General features: G+C 50.2%; 1 protein-coding gene across 2 annotated transcripts in view; it reads right to left on the bottom strand.

Annotated features, from left to right (window-relative positions):
• The window catches only part of KAZN (kazrin, periplakin interacting protein), a 1,036,128-nt gene extending 1,019,630 nt beyond the window's left edge, over nt 1–16,498 (bottom strand). Inside the window, exon 1 of one of the 2 annotated variants that reach the window (XM_064589897.1) lies at nt 15,743–16,498. In XM_064589897.1, coding sequence (XP_064445967.1) covers nt 15,743–15,863 — 121 coding nt within the window. In that variant the 5' untranslated portion in view covers nt 15,864–16,498. The remainder of the gene's footprint in view (nt 1–15,742) is intronic. The other variant, XM_064589898.1, reaches the window with a different exon arrangement.
• Nucleotides 16,499–16,951: the final 453 nt, after the last annotated feature.

Here is a 16,951-nt window from a genome sequence, read left to right on the forward strand (position 1 = left end):
AGCCCTTCCATGCATGTGTATACAATCCTCATGGTTCCAACCTTACAGAAATGCTATAATGCTATCACCATATTACAGAAAAGCTTGTGGTTCAGGGAGACTTAAAACAATAACAATGGGGAGGAAAATAACCCATCCAAGTCACACAATCAATAAATAGCAGAACACAGCTTGAACTCAAATCTGACACCAAACCCTTGCCTTTAACTTCTGTCTTCTTGCGGAATCACCTAGAAGGGACTTCTGAGGGTCTAAACCCAACACTGACCTCCTGCAAACAACCTTCTTCACTGGCCACTTCTTCCCCTTTAGCAAAGCAACATCAGTGCCTTATACAATTTTTGATTTGAGGACACAGCTCTTTACTCAAAATGTTTCTGCCTGGGCCTCCAAGTGGTGGATGTCATGGGATGGATTTTAAAATGAGATTTCCAAAATGGTAGAATTACTATAGCCCTTGAGAGAAGTGACGTTCTCTTTGGTGTCCGCAGCACTCCAAAACTTTGGCCATGATGGATTATCATCTCTTCCCCTACAGACCTCTTCTCATTATGGAAGAGCCCCAAATACCTGCTGGAAGCTACCACGCATTTAAAGTGGCCACTCCAGAGGCACCTTGGTGGCTCAGTTGTTAAGCATCTGCCTTCGGCTCAGGTCATGATCCAAGGGTCCTGGGATTGAGCCCCGCATCAGGCTCCCTGCTCGGCTGGAAACCTGCTTCTCCCTCTCCCACTCCCCCTGCTCTCCCTCTCTCTCTCTCTCTGTCAAATAAATAAATAAAATCTTTTTTTTTTAAAGATTTTATTTATTTATTTGAGAGAGCGAGAATGAGAGAGAGCACATGAGAGGGGGGAGGGTCAGAGGGAGAAGCAGACTCCCTGCCGAGCAGGGAGCCCGATGTGGGACTCGATCCAGGGACTCCAGGATCATGACCTGAGCCGAAGGCAGTCGCTTAACCGACTGAGCCACCCAGGTGCCCTCAAATAAATAAAATCTTTAAAAAAAATTAAAAATTTTTTTAAAAAGTGGGCACTCCAAATGTCCACATCTACCTCCAACCTCACAGGGGTGGGGCTGATGACCCCTATCTGGGTTTAAATGAGGGCTCCAGGCACCTCAACATTTGAGATGAATTCCACAAAGCCAATCCAGAAAACAGGGGCCTCCCTTCAACATTTCCATCCCCACCATTTCCACCCCCCTATTCTCACAGGTTTTAGCTCAGGCTGAATATTTCAGGAAGGCTGGCAGAAGTATTCCCCTCCCCTCATAAATGCTTCATTAATCCCACCACATTTTCAAACCAGGCTTTAATCATAAGAAGCCAAGAAAGACATTTTATCCTGAATAAGCCCAAGTACTGAATATCGATTTGTTCTTCTCTGAAGAAAATGTGGGTGTAGGAACAGGTGGGCAATAAAGCAAGGGACAAAGAGAACCCTGACTGAGATAGGGCGGATCCAGGCAGGTTCTCCCTTCTTTACAACCTCCCATCCTCCAAGGCTAGCCTCCGCTCGCCCCCTCACCACCTGGGAAGAGAGGGAGCTCTATACCTCGCATCCTTATCCTCCCGCCCCTGAAGGAAGCACACAGCCTCTCGTGGGTTTATGGCTGTTTTAATTCCCAAGCATCCTAGGAGGGAGAGAGACCTGAATAAAGAGTCCTTAACTGAAATCACTCGAATGTTGTCCAGACTGTCATCTCTCTGACAGACACAATAATTTGTCACTGAAGAAGAACCAGTGCAGTTCAGTGGTGTGTCAAGCATGCCAGGGTACGCGGATTCTCAGTCACCCTGTGTGTGCCTTCGAAACTTTTCCACCACACTCCACCCAAGGGCCCATCTCTTCTTCTGTAGAGAGATCCCAGAGGACAAGACAGTGCCCACCCCCCACCCTCTACCCCACCCCACTGTGCTGAATCCGTAGGTTTCCTCTGTCTACAGGTCCTAACAACCAGGAGAGGCACAAACTCACTTTGCAGCCCAAGCAGTGGCCTCATCCTTTCTCTTTCTGGTCTTAAAAAGCACGTGTTTATTTTACGTTCTCCTCCAGCTCAGGCAAGTCCTTAGCCGCTCTGTCGTTATGCTGTCTGGGGCGAGCGTCAGTCCCATAACCACGGATTTCTGCACACACAAATTCTGCAGCTCAGCATCCCAGCTTGAAGTCCGTTTTATCACTTGAGAGGTTTATGACCCTTGAAAGTGAAGTGCAGGCCCCACAATTCTTTAGTAGACCAAGGGACGAGATCATCACAAAGGGTTCTTGTGCCGTGCTGGGCTCATTTATCAGTGATCAACCAAGGAAGGCAGCGAAGGCTCTGCGGGCTGCCTTCTGGCCTCAACACGGCTCCGAGGTTCTAATCCCAAGTGCCATGGCCACAAAGGAACTTTTGTTTAAATCAGGGACAACCAGGGTGGTACCACCTGACAAACTGGATTTTTAATGAACACTCAGTACTCAGGGGAATGAGCGATTTCAGCTAGATCTTTCTTAGCCACAGTGTCATCAGGCCAGAGAGCTAAACTGGGGCCTACGGCAAGAGGCTTTGTGCAAGAAAGCATATACTCCTTTGACACCCTCCAACTTTCTCATGACCTTTCTCTCTGCCCTCAAAGGCAAGTGGCTGGTCCTTCATGCTAGAGCAGGCAAGAGGGTCTTTCTAGGCCATGAGACAGCATGCGGATCAGGCCTGTGATTCACTGGCAGGCCAGCCTTCTGAACTACCCACATTACAGGCTCCCCGATGGACCTAAAAATAAACTGTCTTCACATAAAACAAAGTCTTGGAATTCTGTTTCAAGCAGAAAAATCGACCAGCTGCTAAAATGTGGCCGGGGCTGTCTTTAATCCAAATGATTCAATTTCTGCAGGCCAGCCCAGAACAAAGGCTTTCTACCTGCTCTTCTGTTACTTCTCCTACCGCTAATCCATACTATACATTTCTGTATGGGTATCACTTTCTTCAGATCCCAGGGATTCTCTTCAAGAATCTAGTTGAGGATGAGCTTATTGTCTTCTTCTCTATGAACTACACAATCCTAAATCTCCCCCAGCTTAGGCATGAGAATCACCATCTAAGTCAAAAAATGTTACAGTTGGAGATGTTACTCCCAACCCCTTTCAGAAACTTCTCACTGGGACACTAATTTGGCCTCCTGCTTCCCAGAAAATGATTTGAAACTGGGTGAGGACAGCAGGAATTTGGTTCGTCCCTCCAGCCTTGAGATTCTTTGGTGTATTTCTCCTCCTGGGAATATAGTAGACTGGGAAAAAAAAAAATGCCACACAACATTTGGAAATATAATGGGCATCCTTTTAAATACAAAGCTGAGCTCTCAGAGTTAGGGAAATCTGTGAGAGGCATAGCTCCTCCGAAAGATCTCTAGAATTTGTAAATGTTACATTGTTTGGAAAAAAGGTCTCTACAGACATGATGATGTTAAGGACCTTGAGATAAGAGATTATTCTTGATTATCCACCAAGCGGTCTCTAAACGCAATCACAAGTGTCCTTATAAGAGAGGGACAGAGGAGGGTCACACAGAGAAGAGAAGGAGCAATGTAACCATGGGGGCAGTTAATGGAGGGATGCGGCCTCAGGGAAGGAATGCCAATAGCCATGGGAGCTAGAAGGGGCAAGGAACAGATTCTCCCCTGGAGTCTGTAGGGAGCGCAGCCCTGCGACACCTCAATTTCAGCCCAGTGACATTGATTTCAGACTTCTGGCCTCCAGAACAGTGAGAAAACAAATGCGTGCTGTTTTCAACCAAGTTGATGGTACTTTATTACAGCAGCCAAGAGAAACTAATATGCCCACAAAAAAAAAACTAACGAAGAAATACAAAATTGAAAACCAGAGTGATACACACTAACACCCAGGCTGCTCAGAGGCATTTGTTGGTCTTATAAAATGGGTGCTGGAGTTTTACTGGCATATGGGGCAGGTAACAAGGTCTTAGGTTATGCTGGAGAGAGGAGTTAGAACTGCACTTCACTCATGCACACATGTGCGCACACACACGCACACGCACAAAGGCATGCACACACACATTCACGTGTGCCCACACACACACACACACACACATACACACACTCACACCACACTCCAGCTGCCTGAGAGGGCTTTGCTATCAGGAAAAGAGGGGAGTAGGATAAGGGTCATGCACACAAGGAAAGGTAATAGGGTCTGAGTCCTGGATTGAGTGGGGCAAGAAGCCGATCTTCCTTAGTAGCTCATACCCCAAGCCTGCCCTCAAATGGGTCTGGGTTCAAATATATCCTGCCTGGAGCTTGAGGAAATCCCCAGCTCAGAAATTCACATTGCCCATGGTAATGGCATCACACAGATAAAACCCCAAACATGAGCTCAAAATTCAAACTTACAAAGCACTTGGGGTAGTAGGTATCCTGGACATGAGTCAACAGAAAAACAGAACTGGATCCAGAAATGCCAGAAATGGATTATAAAACTCCTTTCTCAGATAAATGTGATTCTCAATGATTAAGCAGCTTAAATTGAAGATAAAGATTGAGAGCAGGAGAGACAGCAGATTACTTTAAAAAGGAAAAGAATACCTGGAAGACTCAAAAATGACTCAAATAGAACTTCTAGAGGTTTAAAAATGTTTAAAGATATTAAATGAAAAACCTGATCACCCGAATTAAGCTGAAGATCAGACACAGTCAGAAAGAAAATTAATAAACCAGAAGGTAGTTTTTAAAGTCAGTGTCCAGTATGCAGCAGATAGACAAAGATGGAGAAGATGAAACACGATTCAGACTGAGAAGTCCAAGGCAGGTCACAGGGGGATTTCTAAAGGAGGCAATAGGAAGAGGGGGAGAGTCAGTATTCAGAGAAATCAACTGGCTTAACATTTTCCAGAACTGCAATACCAGTCCTCAGACCTGAAAAGCTCAAAGCCCAAACAGGACTCATGACATTAGAGCCACTCCCAGACACACTACAGTGAAATGACAAAGCTTCCAAGATAAAGATTTTAAAAGCAAATCCACAGAAAAGGCAGATCGCCTCCAAAGAAATGACTTCAAGAGAAACAGAAGCTGACAGCAACAATGGAAGACAGGAATAGCCTACCCAAATGCTGAGAGAAAAATAAGCCGACCTAGACATGTCTATCCTGCAGATCTCATTCTGGCCAAATACTGGCCAAAAGAAACTAAAAATTACGGAGACCCTTCTACGGAGTCCTTTCTGTGGCTGGTCCCAGTCTCCACTGCAGACTGGTCCCAACCATTTATGAACATCTCAGCTGTCACGGGCCTGGTCTCCAGAATCCAACTCTTCATACCCTGGATTTCTGCCTTCAGTAGTCATTGGCCACGGGGTGTCGCCACAGGAAGTGCGAGGGTTCTCTTTGTATTTCCTTTTTCACCTGTCACAGCACTGTGAACTTCCTCCATGCTGATGAAGGTGCATGCTGGCTTCCAACATCTCGGGCACATTCCAGCTCAGCCTCCCACCTCCCCATCCTCTGCTCTTCTGGCCAAACCAAAGTCTAGTCCCTCCACCTAGCCCTTTGGACAATTGCTTCAGTCGGAGTGCTGATCAGGCAGTGGACCCTGCCTTGTCCCCACGTAGACCTTGCTGTTTTTCCATAGCTTTCTGGGTCTCACGCAGCCCCAAGAGGCGGCCCACCTGTTCCTTCTGAGCACTTCCTACCATCCTGTCACCCTTGTGCTCCTAGCTGCTACTGCAGTCTCCCCGGAGACGCAGAGGGACCCACCACGTAAACTCCTTCTTTGATTTACTTCTCACCTAGGAATCAAGGCCAAGACTCTGGCCTTTTCAAGTAGCCGGGAGCACTTGTCTCTCAGACCAGTTTGCGAGCCCTGTAAATCCCTCCCAAGAACTGGCTCTCTCCCTGAGCGACATCACCCCTCCAGATCCCTGGACAGAGAGGGATGGAAACCACCTCCCCGCTTCGGCCTTTCCCTTGTCCCCAAACCAGGCTTCTCTTCAAGTGTCCTGACTGGTCCTCACTATAGGTAACTGCTAATGACTTCGAGAAGATCACAGAGGAGATTTTGAGTTTCGAGAAGTCCTAAGATGCAAGTGGAGCCAGGCCTGAGCACCTGGCTGCCCTCCTGCTGTGTCTTCTTCCTTCGATGGAAGCCAGCTAGCCTGATGTTCGCTCTCTGGGGCTGGAGCTCCCTCCTAGCAACAGTGACATTAGACCCTGTTGGTTAAAACAAAGGCAAACACAGGCACCAGGGAGGATGGCTGACATCGAGGACCAACGGAAGCACATTTACCTTTCCAGAAAAAGCCCGGACTATATCTGCTTCATCTAGTTTATGCCTTAGGAGGACGGATGAGATCAGAATTGGTCAAAGGAGCTGATGTCCAAAAGAAAAACATTGTGTGAGACTATAATAGACCAGAAAAGGTTTACTTATCAAGGTCTAAGTGTCACCACCACTTAGACCTTGGTGGGGGACCACCACTTAGACCTTGGGGGGGACCGAAGGTGGGGGATGACGATGTGGGAATCCTAGTACCTCACATTTCCACATCCTCTACAGCAGGACTCTTCTCATTCCCTACTCCAAACATCGCATTGTCAGTGTTCAGTCCTCAAGGAGCCCTCCATGCTCTGGGGTTTCCTGGTGACCCGTGCGGAAACCCTCCCACCTTTCTTGTCTCGTGATGCCCACTGTGGGCAGAGCTTCTCTCACGCACCAGCCACTTCAGAGGGGGACTGTCACGGAGGACTGTGCTTTTCCTTCAGATTTTCTAAACCTACAACCGTCCCATTTCATCTGGGAAGAGATGGGAGGAGACTTGTCTGGATGAGAGCTTTGCCCTTGGTTTTAAATGGTCATCTGGCAGAGGGTTTGGAAATGATAAGGAGAATCAGCTAATGAGTTTTTCAGAAGCTGGTTCATCCACCTACGGCCTCGGGAGAACAGCCCCCATGAAGTTGATTGAGTAAATGTGTCCAAGAACAAGAGTCTAAAGGCCAACTACACCTTGGGCAAGAAAAAGTACCTGCAGGTCTCACTTCTTGGTGGGCTCTTCGTACGACCTAGGCCAGCTTCCAGCAGGAAGCCCACCAGTCACTTAGTCCCAGCACTTTCTGAAGAGAGAACCGAGGGTGAAGTGAGGTCTCTCACCTGTTCTCCCGCAAATAGGCCATTTTCCTTCTTATTCAGCAGTACCCACTACCTCAAGAAATCGAAGCTTTCCCCGTTGCCCTTCAGCACTGCCATCAAGAACAGAGAGCCAGCTCTGTTCCTGACCACCCAGGGATTCTTAGGGACGGTGCACTAACGGTCTCGCTTAGACCTCCCATTTCATGGAGGCACCCACCTGCCCAGTCTGGAACGGCCGTAGCCTTGAGTCAAAAAATGGAATGCCTTGGCACCTCAGGATTACATTCGTTCTGTTTGTTCCCACTTCCCATCTGCTGCCAAGTCTTCTCCGTGACTAAGATGAGGGAGAAAACACCAACCACTCAAGCTCACAAACAAGCGCTCTGAAGCCCCAGGGCCCGGTACAATACTTGGTCCAGCAAGACCACATTTGTTGTATAAGGGGATGTGGACAAGAGTTGGGGTTCAGGGCTCAACCTAAATGCTTTTATTTTATTCAAGGCAAGGCAAGGCAAGGGAATGGGAGACCAGAAAGTGGGAATACCACTGAGGCTGGAAGCAACCCACAGACTGGAACGAGAGACCTGTTAAGAAGAGCTGAGGGCTTAAACCAGACATTGTAAATGGGTGGCCAACAGGCTGGACATAGCTATCCCAGTCTGGCCCTCCAGAATTCAAAATCTTGCATTTGGTGACACCCATTCAAAAACTGGGAGATTTTATAGGAAGACCAGGACTCTAGGGTTCTCCTAGAGAATAAGATCTGGCAACATCAGCAAACCCCCCCCAGCCATGCCGAGAACTGGCGCCCAGTTCACCTGATCTGTCTGACCCCCATTCCAAACCAAATATTCGCTCCTTCCGCTGACTGTCTCTTAACCTTCAACTACTTCCTCCAAGGTCAGATGCTCCATGTTTTAAGTAACATTTGAATTTTATTTATTCAGCTGCCCCTTATTAAGGCTGACCATCTAATTTATCGTGTAAGGGGGGACATGCTTGTGAATGAAGGCAGGTGCTGTAGTAATTATACCAGAAGACTGACATGAACTAGGCCTGTCCTAGGTAAGCCAGGTCCAATGAGGACCTTCTCTAAACATCCTTTTGTGATTCGTGGATGGCAATTTTCATAGATCTGGCGATTCCTGGCCTGCGGATGACAAATGTTGAATTTGAGGAATTTTTGTTTAACCACAGTGATTAGCCAAGGGAAAAAAGGAGCAACTTTTTACTGGTCAGAAAGACAAAACCACAAGGAATGTTTCAATTCCTGGTGTTACTAAACTCTGTCTCACTAGGCAGGATAGGGATGATGTGCTAATAAGGAACAGTAATAATGACAGTTATGAATTGAATGTCCTCCCAAAATTCGCATGTTGGAATCCTAGTCCCCACTGTGATGGTATTTGGAGGCAGGGCCTTTGGGGGGTGCTGAGGCCATGAGGGTGGAGCCCTCACCGTGGGATGAGTGCCCTTGGAAGAAGAGACGGGAGAGTCTGCTTCTCTCTCTGCTCCCCACTGTAGGAGTTACAATGAGAGGCAGCCATCTACAAATCAGGGAGTGGGCCCTCACCAGACACCAGATCTGCTGACACCCTGATCTCAGACTTCCTGGCCTCCAGAACTCTGAGAAATACATGTTTCTGTTTAAGGTGCCAGTCTGTTGTATTCTGTGACAGATGCTGCACTAACTAAAACAGGCTGCAAATATGATGCATCCTGTGGCAGGCACTATGACAAACATTTCACTCATATTAGCTCATTGTCAGACCTACCACAACCCTGTGAAGTAGGTAAGCCACTATCTCCTTTTTACAGATGAGGAATCTGTGGCACAGAGAGGTTAAACTACTTGTCCAAGGTCACACAACTAGTGAACAGCAGAACTGGGATTTGAACCCAAGCAGTTGAGTTCTTAAGTCCATACTAATAACCACATGGGCCCTGCCTCTGACAAACAGGTCTCTGGAGAAAGAAGGCAACAAGAGACCAGCTGCTGCTTCTAATGTAAGGACCGATGGGACGACCTGGGCTGCTCACAAGCCAGGACTCCTGCACACGTGACTTAGTCCACTGTGACAAGCACCCAATTTGTCCCTGTTGCCTTCCCCTCAAACACACACCACCGGCGGGAACTTCCTGAGGTCAAGGTATGACACAGGGAGGGTCACTGACAGTAGCTGCATCCTAAGGAGGTCACCGGGATGCTGAGAAAAGCCCACGTGGGGGCTGAGGGTGGGAGATTAGGTCGGGAGGAGATGAAGAGGGCAACGGGCAGCTGGTGCCCGCCACTCTGTCCTTCGCACCAACAAGTAGGCCTCTTTCCCTTCAAGAGCCTGGAGTCAAGAATATTCAATCTGATCAGCCCGAAGGACCGCTGGGATAAATTGTTCCCCCCACTGCCCTGATTCCACACGCTAACTCGAGGCCCAGGAAGAATTAGTCTTGGGAAAGAGAACAAACATACCAGCTAGTTTGCTTTGCCAGGTTCCGCTCACACCTCTGTACTGTGCTAACGGACTCTCACGAGATGGACAGCTAGCCTGGAAAAGGATGAACACTTAGGCCGTGGTCTTACTGATAAGGAAAACAATGCTGCCAACAAACAGCACATGAGGTCTGGAGGATGCGAAGACAGCCACGACGGTAGTTCCTGACCTTGGGGCGCCCAGAGCCTAATACAGAAAGCGCCAACGAATGGAAGTCACACCATGACACAACGTGCTGTGAACAACTGTGCACACGGAGGATGAAGGTCACGCCCCCTTTAAGCCACAAACTTCTGGAGAGTGGACATTGTCTCCAATAACTGTTGTGACAGCAGAGGCCACGTCCATTCAGAAAACGTTCACTTGCCGGCCTAGGTGTTCAACATCCGGAGATGAATTCCTGAGGAGCTGGGGGAATTTGACAGAGTCTAGACAGAAGAACAGGAATAAGTAGAGATTTTGGATGCAGACAGCTTGAGTTTGAATCCTGGCCCAACCACTGACTTGTTAAGAGAAGCACTTCCCTTTATGGGCCTCAGTCTCATCTATCAAACGAGGATGACGTCCACCACCTTACAAGGATGTGACGAGCAGGAAATAAGGTAACATGGAAGCACAGCATGACGACCAGCACAGAATAAGCACCTGATCAAGCGTCAGCTATGATTCTGCTCAACAGCCAGCAGGCACGACCACCGTTCCTGGCCTAGAAGGTCAAAACACGCTGTTCCCATTGCAGAAACAGCCAGGCAAGGAACAGGTCCTCGCCAGCCATCTCCTGGGGATCTAAAAGGAGACCTTAAAACCAAGTTCCCATTCCCACAGATGGGAATACAGGAAACAGGGCTCCTTGCTCTGCTCATCTTCATCTATTTCACTTGTGCAAACGCACCCAATGTGCTCGGCTCGCAGCAGATGGCATAACTCCTAGTTCTCCCCTTCTCTTGGTTATAAATATGGCAAGTGGCTTCCAAATACATATAGGCTGTACATTCAGATAAATCCCTCTATTGTTCAAAAGGCAGGAAAGGGGGTTCCTCTGGCAGCCTTCGGAAGGAACGAGGTAATAAAGTCAAAAGATGACCAGACCTTGGCTCTAGGCATCAGCCTGACTTAGGAGGCAGACAGACAGACAGATAGACAGACATGGCTTGCATACACTGGAGCTTCTACATGGCAGTGAGCTGGAACTGTTCCTTAAGCAACTTGTGGGGGGCTTCTGAGCGGCAACCAGGAGGGGTGCAAGAGAACAGCGGGCCCAGGTGTGGAAGCCCATTCGCCTTCCTGCTCCCTCCGCTCCTCTGTCCTCCCCCTGGAGCCAGGTTTGATGTCATGCAACGCCAGCAGGATATATTGGACAGGATGACCTCAGTTGTTCTGGTCAAGGGAAATAGGCCTGCGGAAACACTTGGCACCCAGATAAGACAAGTTGGAAATGGGCCTAGAATGACACAGGGGAGGCTCAGCCCGTCTGAGCCTGGTACCAGAGACAAAGCCACCCAGGAACCACGGCCCACAGACTGTCAGGCCCAGGGCTCAGTCAAGAGCCTGTAGCAGAGACACAGCCAAACACCAGGTCAGACGGTCTCCCCCATCCAACACTTTGGGGACCAAGGAGGAGATGGGCAAGTGGAGTTACTCAGCTACACGGAGACCAACAGGACAGCAGCTTGAGTCTGCACTGCCTATCCCCTTAGATTTCCTCCCAGCATCTCTGTCAGGTGCTAGAGACAGCCAGAAATGAGCGATGTGGAATACAGTGAGGTCTCCAGCGGCCGGCCTGGGAGTGTGGCCCTCAGCTCCCACCTGAAGGAAGTCAGGCAGGAGGAATGAAGAGTGACAGCCTCCAGGCTAACTCCTCTCCTACCTTTCTGGGCTAGAGCAGGGTCCAGAGGAAAGGGGAGAAATTTGGGTTGGAGGTTAGAAACAGAAGGGAAAGAACTTGCAGGGCTAGCCTTCCCAAAGTGGGTGGAGGACCCCAGAGGGGGAAGAGGGTGAACAACAGCATCAAAGCCAATAGAAGAACCAGAACATCACTCTCTCCACTTCCTTGAGAAAGACAAGACACATTTAAAAAACAACAACAACAACAAAACCCTTTGCAGCAGCTGCAGTTTTGCCCTTTTTGAGCACAGGTTTTGGGGTCGGGCTGACTGGGGTTTAAGTCCCACGGCTGCCAACATCTAAACTCACCCATTAAACAGGAAAGGCACCGTCTGCCTGCAGGGTGGCCTGAAGAGGTGGCAGACACGAGCTCATCCAGCACAGGTCCTACAGATCTCGGAACACAGTGGGAACTATTCTTACTAGAGCTTTCAGACCTACTCTAAATGCTCCCTGCTAAAGCAATGCCTACTGTGCATGGTGAAGCGAGGAGGAGGAATAAGAAAACCAAGGCACCATATACTATCAAAGGTCCCAGCAAGGAAGCATGGCTTGAGCCCTTCCACACAGTCCCACACAAGTTCTATCTACCCCCATTCTGTGCTACATATGTGGGTCTAGGGCAGGGATCAGCACTCTTTATTCTGCAAAGGGCAAGACAGCAAATATTTTCCGCTTTATGGGCCACATGGTCTTAGTAACAGCTACTCAACTCTACTGTTGTAGCACAAAAGCAGCCACAGATAAAATGAACATGAACGGATGTGGGTGTGTACCAATAAAAGTTTATTTACAAAAGCAAGTAGTGGGCCATATTTGGTACCAGGGCTGTAGTTTGCCAACTCCTGGTCTAGGATTTGGGGGTTCATCCAATTCAGACAGACAGCAAAAAGTCAGCTCAAAAAAGCTGAATTGGGACTAAATGAGAAAGAACGCCATACTCTTCCCATGGCCCCACTGGACCTTCACAATCCTGCTACCATGAACTGGGTCAAAGTTCTGATTGGCCCCACCCATGCTTAATTACATCCTCGCTACCAGGGTTCTACTGCTGCCCTCCTAAGTCCAATGGGCCCTTTTATGCTCCTCCCCCCATCCCCACCCCACTAAGCATCTTTGACTGCTCCATCTCTGAACAATCAACTTCTCCTAAGACATAGGATACTTACAGACACAAGAGACTAAGCCGACTTCACCAGGGACCACATACTTTAGCGGTTAAAGGCACAGGCTTGGGCATCTGACCGGGGTTCACCTTCCCCTTTCACTACTTCCTAGTGGGATGAAGGGGGGCATGCAGACAACCTGAGTGTTTCCCTTGCCTGTAGAAACTGGTTAGGATTTTTGAAAATTAAGGTAATTTATGTAAGACTTACTGGAAGGATTGTTGAAAAACGGAATCATTAAAAAGTCACATTGTGGGCGCCTGGGTGGCTCAGTTGGTTAAGCGACTGCCTTCGGCTCAGGTCATGATCCTGGAGTCCCTGGATTGAGTCCCACATTGGGCTCCCTGCTCGGCAGGGAGCCTGCTTCTCCCTCTGACCCTCCCCCCTTTCATGTGCTCTCTCTCATTCTCTCTGTCTCAAATAAATAAATAAAATCTTTTAAAAATTAATTAATTAATTTAAAAAAAAGTCACATCATGTAGAATTCTCTTTTCCTCAATACGCTTTACATTTGCCAAGTAGATCATCTTCTCCTTGAGGAAGAGCATCTCCTTTTTTTTTTTTTAAGATATTTTTTATTTATTTATTTGACAGAGAGATAGAGAACACAAGTACGCAGAGTGGCAGGCAGAGGGAGAGGGAGAAGCAGGCTCTCCGCCGAGCAGGGAGCCTGACGCAGGGCTCGATCCCAGGACCCTGGGATCATGACCTGAGCTGAAGGCAGCTGCTTAACTGACTGAGCCACCCAGGCGCCCCAAGAGCATCGCCTTTTGACTTACTCTCAGATTCTGTAGTTCTGGAACCGTGCAGAGAAAGCACATAGTAGGTGCTCAGTGAAGCCGGCTGACTGAGGGTTGCATCTTACTGGGGAAGAGCCATGACGGACACAGCCGTGAGCCCCTGCAGCCATGAGGTCATTTCTCACACACGGAAGGTCTCATTTGTAATGCCAACTGAACCCCAAATGGCTGGCTGGAGAGGGGTCCACATTTTCTCTCAACCCTTTTCACCTCCTAATTGAGTGAGCTCTTCTGACTTAGCTTTTTTTTTTTTTTTTTGCCATTTTAAAGTTTCTTTTATTCCCATTATCAAATTAAAATGAGAAAAATAGGAGGAAAGGACTGTCACATTGCTTTGCAAATCGGGTAGCATTATTTTAGGCTTACTCATCTTTGCATGTCTTCAGGGAGAGCATTCTCCCTTAAGACTGCTGGCCATGATTATTCCCTGTGCTTCCCTGACATGAAGGGGTTTTGTTTATTTGTTTGTGTGTGTGTTTGTTTTTAAAGGAGACAGAGGATTTCACAGGCTGATTTAGGCCTGGATGCCTCCAAAAGCTTAGAGGATAAAGCCACAGGGGACAGCACCGAGGCACTTTAGAAATCCAACCTGCCTTCTCACAGTAACTTCAGGGGAGTAGAAAGGGGCGTGCAACCTCGGTCCAGGCAAGCTCCCAAGTCTCCTTCTCATGTGGGGTAGAGGCACCGAAGTCACTGAGGACCAAATAATCCACAGATGCGTGAAGTGGGAGATTCTCAACCTTCTGGACGAGCCAGAGTCAAAGTGCATGTGGAGGGAAGGGTGTTCAATGCTTCGGACCCCTCGAACCGAAGTCTCTGCAGTCCAAGGTGCCCCGACTGGCCCGTGGAAGGATGCGCGCCCAGCATCCCCCGCATCCTCTAGAAACATTAATGAATACTTGCCACTCACCATGCCAGGAGTACAAGCCTTCCACGCACCAACTTAAACTCTGCAAGGACCCTATGAAGTATATGTGGTATCCCCATTTTACAGATGAAGAAACCGAGGGACAGAGAAGTCACCCGCCTGAGGTCACGCAGCCTGTAACAGGTGCAGCTGGGACCCCTGGCGGTCCAGCTCCAGAGCCCTCGCTCACCCACCCCACAAGCTGCCACCCTGTGCAGACACATTCCATCCCGAGACACCAGCTCATTTGTTGTCCCCAGGGAGGGCCGGCGGCGAGGCTGCCCCGGAGAACTGGCCTCCCAGGCCCTCAGCTCCCGTGACCAGCTCGTTTGTTGTGCCGGGACTTCAGAGCCCCCAGAATGGAAGGTCTGGATGGATCAGGCTGCCGTGAGTCCGGTTCTTGTTTTGCAGCTAGAGATGGATGGCCCGGGGAAAGGGGTGGGGTCTGCCATGGCCAAAGTCACGCAACCACCTTGGGAAATTTCGCATCAACACTGACACAGGCCCCTGGACTCCCAAAACAGTGCTCTTCTCATCGCCTTCCTGACTCACAGCCAAAATGCGCAATTGACGCTTGAACAACCATGAAACCTGTGGAGAGCACGTGGTCCTTCTCCCAACAGGGATGCACTCAGAGAGCAGGGAACCGGGCCGACATGAGGCCACCTGGAATCTTGTGGGACTCCAGCAGAACCGTCAGCACCTTCAAGCAGCGGCGTGTGGGCTCCAGCCCCATGACCATTTGCACCAAGCCACACACCCTCACCTGGTTTTCCTTGTGACCGATGCACATCTGAGCAAGATGGCTGGCAGAGGGTGAGGCTGCAGCCCGCCCCAAGTTTCCCCTCTGTACAACACACGAGCCTTTGGAAGACAATGTCAGGGGCAAAGAGCAATGGGGTCTCCCTGCAGCAGAGCCAAGGGCTGGGAGAGGCTGCAGGACGGACACGATCATGAGCAGCTAAGTTCCTCCAACACTGGCTGGAGAGGCCCGGCTCGCACACCTCCCTCGGCAGCCGAGAGAGGCTGTCTTCTAACAGAAGACGACCAGTCTGGGATTGGCACCTGCCCTGAAAAGAGGGCCACAGCCACCACGTCATCAGATCCCTCCTGACGCTCCCGCCCTCATCCTCCAGGTAGCCACAGAGAAAAGAGACGACAAGACAAATGGGGGCCCTCACTGGCCGTGCCCCAGTGGCACATTCTGTCTGGTGGCATATCCTAGCAACTTTAAAGTGAATATGCCAGGCAATCACATCACTGGCTAGTTGAATCTCACATTCCAAATTACATCCAGGGAGAGACGGGGCAGACAGACACAGGGGCCTCCGCTGCTGGGGCCCCTGGCTAGCACCCTGCTCCCCACACGACACCCCTCCTACCTGCTTCCATGAGCTGGCACTGCTGACCAAAGACGTGGGAGAAGGTGACCGGGCCCATGGCAGAACTGGATGGCGCCAGCGTGGATTCCATGGCTCTCCTGGGGTCTTTGGTGTGGGTCATGTGGCAGCGTCCAGACCCTTCAGAGTGTCCAAGCAAAGGACAAAGTCACTGGCCCAGGAACCGTAGGTCTGAGGCTACTTGTCACTTCCAAGAAGAGGTCCCCACTCCCGAAGTTTATAAGCTTCCTCCTCCTACCACTCACTCCTTGCAGTTTTCCTCAAACACCAGCAAGTGAAAAATGAAACCCTCTATGCTTTGGCAGATCTTGCACACTCCGAGTTAGACGCACAGGGAAATCGAAGTTTTGCCCAAGAGGAGCCTTTCCTCTCGATTGGGAGGGATGACGACAGGGATGCAGTCCCCCTCTGCCTTCCTGGGAGTCACCTGGAAGGGGCAGAGTCCGCCGTGATGCTGCCCCTCCGGGGCTGGCTGGCTGGAGAGCTCAGGCCCCAGCAGGTCCCCGCCAACGCTCCGCAGCGTCTCCTTCCAGTGAGGAGGGCCGGCGGCGAGGCTGCCCCGGGCGCCCCGGAGAACTGGCCTCCCAGGCCCTCAGCTCCCGTGACCGAGGCCCTGCGGTCCGCCCTCCTGGAGCCCGAGAGCAGCCGGCAGCGTCTGCGCGCCCCTGGGCGGCCGGATGCAGGCGGGGAGAGCGGCGGGCGGGCGCAGCGCGGGCACTCTGCAGCTCTGGGGCGAGGTGTCCCCGGCTCATCCTTCACTCCCGATGCCTTTCCCTTCCCGCGTCCCCCTCCTCGCAGAGCTGTGGGGAGGAAAGGGAGACGTGGTTAAAGAGCCCCAGCTCCGACCTACTGCAGCGCCCCCCACACACACACCACCACCCCTTTTCCGTGATGCAAAAGGGACGGTACTTGGGAGATATTCTGGATGCAGAGGGAAGTGCTAACTCAGCCCAGCAGGCTCCTGGCTGCTGTAACCTCTTCATGCCCACAGCCCAGGGAGTGCCAGATGCAGGAGAGGAGAATGCCAGCAGTAAAATCCAAAGAGCAAGAAGAGAAGAGATGGCAAATGCCACACATCCCCCATGGCACTGACATGGTCTGGGCACTTCATGCCCCTCAACCCCGACCTCTTCTGGGCACAGAACAATCCACCTGCTCCACCCCAAAGGGACAGTTCCCCTGGAAAGGGGG

This window comes from Mirounga angustirostris, unplaced genomic scaffold (genome assembly GCF_029215605.1).
Source record: "Mirounga angustirostris isolate CCGP_5_RB_7025 unplaced genomic scaffold, mMirAng1.0.hap1 SCAF_4, whole genome shotgun sequence".
Lineage (NCBI taxonomy): Eukaryota > Metazoa > Chordata > Mammalia > Carnivora > Phocidae > Mirounga > Mirounga angustirostris.